At 47.8% G+C, this 7,780-nt stretch overlaps 1 protein-coding gene across 2 annotated transcripts in view; it reads left to right on the top strand.

Annotated features, from left to right (window-relative positions):
• Positions 1-1,035: 1,035 nt before the first annotated feature.
• ACTN2 (actinin alpha 2) overlaps positions 1,036-7,780 on the top strand; it is a 64,649-nt gene continuing 57,904 nt past the window's right edge. For both annotated transcript variants that reach the window (XM_025850760.2, XM_025850761.2), the window contains exon 1: positions 1,036-1,376. In XM_025850760.2, the coding sequence (XP_025706545.1) occupies positions 1,251-1,376 (126 nt within the window). In that variant the 5' untranslated portion in view covers positions 1,036-1,250. The remainder of the gene's footprint in view (positions 1,377-7,780) is intronic.

The raw sequence follows: 7,780 nt of genomic DNA, 5'->3' as shown, positions 1-7,780 counted from the left end.
ATGCTAATTTGTCAACGTCTTTTTGCTAAAAAGCTCAAAGCAATAAAACTAAGTGATGTCAAAATTCTAAGGGACAATGACAAATCTAGGCATAGTTTCAGCTTGAAACATGTCAACAAATTGAAAGCTCTTGAAGCACAAACAGTTGTGTAGCATCTGTGGACAGCTTTTATTCAATTTAGACTTAAACTTTAGAAGTCAAGTACCCTGCCTATCAGTTCGCCTCTGGATCCCCAGTGCCTAACAGTGTCTGGATTACAGCAGGTGCTTAATAAATGAGGCCACGAAAAGATTTCAACCTGCTGGCTCCAAAGGACCTCGCCTTGATTCCTTCCGGACATAATTGACAGGGAACAGCTAAGCAGAACCACAGGGATGAAAATGCTTATGTGGAGCATATGACGGCGAGATAGAAGTGTAACATGAAGCTAGCTGCTTGTCTACCATTGTCAGTTCTTTTAAATTTATGACTGGCAGGTGAGAGCTGACACCTCCCGCCTTTGGTTTGGTTCCTGACATTTTAATATGGTTGATCAAGTTTCTTGCCTTGATTTCCCCAGATGAGGGAGGGGAGAAGAAGAAGGGATTCTGTAGCTTTTAAACTATACTCTTCAGGGGTGTAGGTGCATGATATCTGTGGAAGTATGTGGAAAACGCGAATATGCAAATGATATATGGAAAACTTGGGATGCGTTGGAGGTGGAGGCCTCCCCTGGCCCGCGTACACCCATCACCCCCGCTCTTCCCCCCACCGCCCGTAACCGACCCAGGCGCGGGCAAGCCAAGCCCACCGCGAGCCAGAAGGGTAAGTGGGAGGCGTGGGCTGGTGCAAGCAGGCTCAGCTCGCGACCAAGGAAGTTTGCTGCAGCGGCGTGAGCGCGGACCCCCAGCCGCCCCGCGCCCCGGCCCACCCGCACGTGCTCGGAGCGGCGGGGGCGGGGGCGGGGGCGGGCGGAGGGCGGAGCGGGGGCGCGGCCGGGCGGCCACGTGACCCGCGGCGCGGGTATTAAGCCGCGCGGCGGCTGCTCTCGGCCCGAGCTGGTGCTTCGCCCGCGACCCAGCGTCTAGGCGTGTAGCCCCGAGAGGAGCCGCGCGAAGGTCACCCCGCGCCCGCCAGTCCGCCGCCTGCGCCTCCGCCTCCGCCGAGCTCCGCGCGTCCCGCCGGCCCCGCCGCGTCTCCGCCCGCCCGCCCGTCCGTCAGTCCGTCCGAGCCCCGCGCGCCCCGCCGCACCCCCGGCTCCCCGAGCGCCATGAACCAGATAGAGCCCGGCGTGCAGTACAACTACGTCTATGACGATGACGAGTACATGATCCAGGAGGAGGAGTGGGACCGCGACCTGCTGCTCGACCCGGCCTGGGAGAAGCAGCAGAGGAAGGTCAGCAAGGGCCCGGTGCCCGCCGTCTGCGGGCTCGGCCCCCGTGTCTGTGTGTCCCAGTCCCCTGCGGGCTCGCCGGCTGCGTGCATTAGCGAGAGGGCGCGTGGTGGAGGTGTTGTGTTGTCCTGTGTCCTCGTACGTAGCCCGGGTGTCCCGTTAGGAAGGAGAACACGTCCAGGGACAGGCACGAAATTGGGCGTCCAGTGTGTGCGCGCGCGTGTGTAAGTAACGTAAGAGTCACAGAACGAAAAATGTTAAAAGAGGAACAGTGCTCTGTAGGTGTGTTCCTGCTTTAATCAGCGTTAGACCAGAATCTGAGAGGCTCAGGTCTGCTCCTGACCCCTTGAGTCTGTGACCTTGGCCACAGGAGTTACACTTTACTTGCACCACTGTGTTCATTTGCCCGCAGCCCATCTCTCCCCAAATAAAAGATGTCAGATGAATCAGTGTCATTCGGCTTTCCACAGGGCTACCCAAAGAGAAATTGCAAATCATTTCTTAAATGTTTTGGGCTCCTAAGAGAGGGATGCTGTATGAACACCAGATACTCACCAATAAAGTAATAATTATTTCACACTCTATTTATGGTTCATTGATGTAAGCACCCAGGGAGGAGGGAGCCAGCTAGCTCTGAAAGCTCCCTGCCCTTCTTACTTGGCGCTTTCTGGAGGCCCAATGGAATATTCCACTATTTCAAGGTTTCCTCTTGATCCCCTTGGCTAGAACAAGTAGGGAATGCTCACTAGGAGGCTAAATCCCACCTCCTGTTTGACTGGGCACAGAGCCTGGTGGAGTCAGACATGCCAACCCAGACCTGCTAACCCAACTTTATGACAGTGTCATGACAAAAGCAAAGTGCCCTACGCTTTTCCCCCCTATTTTTCTGGGGGTGAGGCAAAGTGGATTTCCCTGCTAAGGACCTGCTTTTAAGTGAGTAACCTCTGTCGACCATATGTGTGCATGGGAAGTGCTCTGTGTAGCTGCCCCTGTGAGTGAGTGTGCTGTATGACATGCTCAATTAGCGTAGGACTGTGGGCAACACATACATCCCATCCTTCTCTCCCAATGAACAGCTTTAGTTGGGAGGATCTCTCCCTATTTGGATAATTCTCAAATAACGGGACGTTATTTTTATAGCAAGATTTCTCTTTTGTTGTCTACCCTCTCTGGTCAAATACCATTTACTAGTATTATTTTAAAGCTCGAATTTGGCTACATTTCGCTCTTCACCTTAATTTCCTGAGACTTTTACCACTCCCGCCTTCTTGGAAACAAGAGAATGGGAGTGATAAATAGAAGTTGAGTCTATAAAGGAAAATAACATTTCAAACCTTCTACTGTTTTTTAAATGACATTGTGAGAGAAACACATGGCCTGAGGATTATTAATGTGTCATCTGGTCTCGCTGATGCATTATCAGTCAGCAAGAAGTTAAAAAGCGACTTTAACTTTCAGCATGAGTGTTTTTCTTTAAAAGAATTTCCCACAGTTTTGATTACTACGTTTTTCATGGTTTTTTTTTTTTAAACTCCTAAGTCTTCGTTTCAAAGGTTGCCTTTTTTTCTTATGAGAAATAGTAAAGTAGCTAAGAGATTGGACAGGTAGTCTGCTCATCATTTTTAGGAGTAATAGTCTAATCACAATAATTTCTGTTGTTTTGGGTTTTGTTTTTGTTTTTTCTTACAGTACGATAGCAGGATAGAGCTAATGTCAGTTTCCAAAAGCCACATTGACATGTATCTCCTGTCTTATTTTTTTTTAATGTATTCACAATATTTTTGGATAGAATGGCATCGTAATTTTTTTTTAGGTTTGGGATTCCTGTGTGAATATATTATTGTAATTGTATAGCACTTGACATATATTATTAAAAAGTGGGTATACTTCCCAATCCCAGTTCAAAAGAATGCTAGAAAGTTTAAAGTGAGAATTCTTTTTTTTTTTTCTAGATTGTTGTAGATGCGGGGGGAGGGGTGGAGGGGGAACCCCACTGCATTAGGACGCAGATCTGAACAGATCTAGAAGATACTCTATTTCTACTTTTGGTATAGAACCTACTCAAGCCAATAAAATAATATTGAACTCTAAGTTCAGGGTAAGAGCAGTTTGGCCTCTATTTATGTCCCATGAGACAAACTGTTGGAACAGGACGAAGATAAAATACCATTGTTTCTATTGTGGGCCCTTCTCCACACTCCATTTCAGTGATATGCTGGGTATGAGATCTGTCAACAGATGTTGGTAACACATGATGACGTCCGTAGCGTTTTCATGGATGCGGTGCCTAATTATATCCGCAGTTCAGAGAGTCTCATAGGCTGTGGTAATCCTTGCTCTGTGGTGTGGAATTCCTTGCTACAGAAGGACTTAGTGAAAATATAGTGCTTTTTTTTTTTTCCCTTTGGTGGTGATTTTTTTAAGTTTTGGTAAAATCATATAACAAGAAATTTACCATCTTAACTATTTTTAAAAGAGTGCAGTTCATTAGGGTTGAGTACCTGCACGTTGCTGTGTTATGCAACCAATCTCCAGAACTCTTTTCATCTTGTGAAACTGAACTCTGTATACCCACTAGAGAGTAACTTTACATTCTCCCCTCTCCCCAGCACCTGGAAACCACCCTGCTACTTTCAGTCTGTATGAATTTGACTCCTCTAGGGACCTCATATAAGTGAAATCTGACAGTATTCGTCCTTTTGCGTCTGGCTTATTTCCCTTAGCATAATGTTTTCAAGGTCCATCCATGTTATAGCATCAGTCAGAATTTCCTTCCGTTTTAAGGCTGACTGATACTCTTCTGTATGTATGCACCACGTTTTGTTTATCTGTTAATCCGTAGATGGACACTTGGGTTGCTTTCGTCTATTGTGAGTAATGTTGGTATAAGTATGGGTGTACCAATATCTTTTCGTGGCCCTGCTTTCCAGTTTTTTTGGTTTTATACTCAGAAATGAAATTTCTGGGCCATGTGGTGGTTCCATTTTCAATTTCTTGAGGAAGCGTAGTGCTTTTCCCAAAAGGAGGCAATTTACAAGACACTGAATTTAGCATTAAGTATGTACAGGCATTTCAAAGTGCTCCCCTTCTCTTCCAGGGGTGTTTAATACACAGGGGTAGGGATATTTACATTCATGTAAATTAGGCTGTCTTTCAGTGGACTTTTGCAGCTTCTAGAGCTTTGATAGTTAGAAGCACGCTCCTCTTGGAACCAAGGAACACATTCAACCTTCAGTTCAACTGAAGCCTAATCAGGAGGTGATTTGCCAGAACAGCAATGCTGACTACGTGTGCTATCTCTGTAAGCACGGGACGCTGTCCTTCACCACTCTGGGAGGCTAGCGCAAGCCTTTTAAGGAAATGACTGTGTGTTTTGAGACCTAAAGGGTCCTTGCATCCTTAATTTGTATGTGGCTAGCTGAGTGATAAACTTTTTTTTTACCAGTTGTTGGGAGAGCAAGAGAGTGGTTCATTTATTCCCCATTTGGAGTTCTCACTGGTCTTAATCCTTCCTAGAGAAAGTCAAGTTCTTCTGCATAGTCATAATTTAGATGGACCGATTCACCATTCACCTCAGAGTACCCCTGTTCATTCTGTCACCTGGGCTAAGATGTTGCTGAGTCAGGTCAGGCAGCATTCGAGGACATGTGTGGGACCATCTGCCCACAGGGTCGAGGTTAAATAGAGAGCTGGGGAACCTGAGGGTTGCCCCTTCCAGTGTCCGTGGAGAGTACCTGCTGATGAAGGGTGCAGAGTGAAGCCTCTTCTCCCCTGCCCAATGAAATCTGCCTTTGCGTGAATTTTCCCTGGGAGAAAAAGCACTATGTGTTTCAACAAGGTGAACAGTTATCGAAAAGCATGTGAACTTTCTCAGATTCATGAAACCCAGAGGACTCTCAACACGCCCTAGTACTCCCTGACCATAATCAAGTCACTAAACCTTCGCATGTCCATTTACCTAGAAAATAAAGATAAATGATACCTTTCTTACCTCATCGTGTTTTTCAGGATCAAATGGTTAAACTAGTCCATGTAGAAGGGGCTCCCTATGCTGTAAATGTTCAAATGTTATTATCTTCATGCAGCAAATATTTTTATTAACTGGCGAAACAGTAGTCAGCTCCACACTTGGACTGGTGGGGGATGATGAAGCACAGATTTGTTCCTTAGTGACTTTGCTGTACTGTTTTGTGTGTGTGGTGAAATATACATCACGTAAAATTTACCATTTTAACCATTCTTAGGTGTACAATTCAGTGACATTAATACATTCACAGTATCGAGCAATCACCACCACCCTTCTTCTGAGCTTTTCCATTGCCCCGAACTGAAACTCCGTGTCCATTAAAACACTAACTTCCCATCATCCTGATAGGTCCTTGTAAAGAGAGGATTTACACACCTGAACACTTGGAGGAAAATAGTACATGGCTTAATATTAAGTGGCAGGTGCTTGTTGTGTAAAGAACAGAAATTATAGGTCCAATCAGGAAAGCTATCGTGGGTGAGGACAATGAGGAAGTAGCTTTGTGAGCAAGTAGGACTTGGGCCAGACCTTAATTTGAGTAGTAACTAAACATTAGCTGAGTAGAGAGGAGGGGAAAATCGTATTCCTCGTTGGAGAAATGGAATGAAGAGACTGTTGTGTTTCTTGGGCAGGGGGTGGGAGTATGATAAATGGGATGTCACCATAGTAAGTGTTTATGTCCCCCTTTAGCGCCATGAAAGCACCCTCACCCCCTTCTTTCCCAGCCCCCCCCTCACCACCCTCTGACAAAGAGCTGAGGGGACAAGCTCAGAGGCGGGGAGTCTAAAAGGAGAAAGTAGCCAAGGTGGCCAGGCTAGGACGCCCGGCTCCGTGTTCCTGGAGGTGTCTACTGCTTGTGATGTGCTTGAGGGAGCATGAGGAGGAGACAGGCTTGGCTGAAGCTCACGATGCAGATTGGAATGCAGAGAGTAGAGAGAGGGGCCAGGTTATAGCGGACTGGGGTGAGGGTGGAGTCCTGCAGGTGTTGGAGCTCCAGAGGGCCATGCTTAAAGAAGCAGACTGTTTGCAGAACGAATCGGATGCCTGAGGACCTGACACTGGGAGACCCAGGCAGGAGCCCAAGATAGGACCTGCTGGGTAGAGTGGCGAGGATTAGAACCAGGGGCTGGTAGGAGCAATGGTGAGGAAAGCATCAATTTGAGAGTGGTCAGGAGGGATTATAAAAGTATTAAATGGCCCCGTGCTATTCCACGGCAGGCTGCTGTATAAATCCAGTTAAGCAGACATGATCCCACCCTGAGAGCTCCTGGATGGAAACTCAAGACCGTGGTATTGATGAGAAACAAGCAAACTGATGAGGAAAGTCTGTGTACCTGCCAGGAGAAAGAAAGCCACACATCTACAGCCTATGTCATCCCGGGCAGGGGGTGGGGTGTGCTCCAGGGCAGAGGGGAGGGTGCGTCCCTGCGGCCACTGCTTGAAGGGGAGGGCTGGAGTTCCAAGGGGACTTTGATGTCCAGGGAAAGATGTTGGTGGGTAGGCGGGGAAAGGCAGAATCTAGGACGAGCCCGAAGCAACCTCTGCCCCTGGAGGGACTGTTGTTCTGAATGCACTTGGTTTGCTGTAGATGATCACAGATGCAGGGGGCGTAAGGCAGAACAGTCACTCTTTGTCTTTGGACCCTCCCCAAGGCCCTGGGATATGTCCCGGAGCATGCCTCACCCCTTCAGCCCAGTTCACCGCGGGAGAAACTTGAACTCCAGAGAAGATTCTCCAAGAGTGTGGGAGGACGAATATAATTCTTAGCTGGGAAGCGTAATGAACGCGGCCTCAGAAAGCTGTCAGCGCACGCTGCATTCAGTTGCTGCAGCTGGGAGACACCTACAGAAAAGGCGCAGGACCCGAGTGGGTGGGGGAGCCACCATGATGAGCAGAGGAGGTGGTACGGCATACGTTGGAGGACAGTCAGAATCGTACCACTGTTTCCCTGGGAACGGTACGAATTCTTCCAGAAAGAACAGAAAGCAGAGATTAGGGGGAACGTTTGCTAAATGCTGTGCTAGACAAATTCCGAAGGCAGGAGAATCTTGAGTGCAAGGAATTGGTCTTTCTAAAGGAGTCTGAGGAACATTTTTTTATACAAACAACGAATCTGAGCCCATGCAGGCGTGCCGGGGGGCACACGCAACCCTCCCCTCCCCCACGGTTTTCCGTGCCAGAACCTAGAAGATGCTTTGACCTGCAACCCTAGTGAAGAGCAAGATATAAATGGGACGCAGGCATGGCCATTCATTCTTCTATTCGTTTGACATTTATTATGGGCCTGCTAGGGGCCAGGGATAAAGAATTGAGTTGACACCGCCTTAGGCCTTAAGGAGCTTATAGCCTGGTTCAAGAGACAGAAAGGTCAGTGCAAAGC

The sequence above is a fragment of the Callorhinus ursinus genome, unplaced genomic scaffold (assembly GCF_003265705.2).
Source record: "Callorhinus ursinus isolate GAN/ISIS: 27379988/994484 unplaced genomic scaffold, GSC_fseal_2.0 scaffold32, whole genome shotgun sequence".
NCBI lineage: Eukaryota > Metazoa > Chordata > Mammalia > Carnivora > Otariidae > Callorhinus > Callorhinus ursinus.
This window is presented reverse-complemented; position numbering and strand designations above follow the sequence as displayed.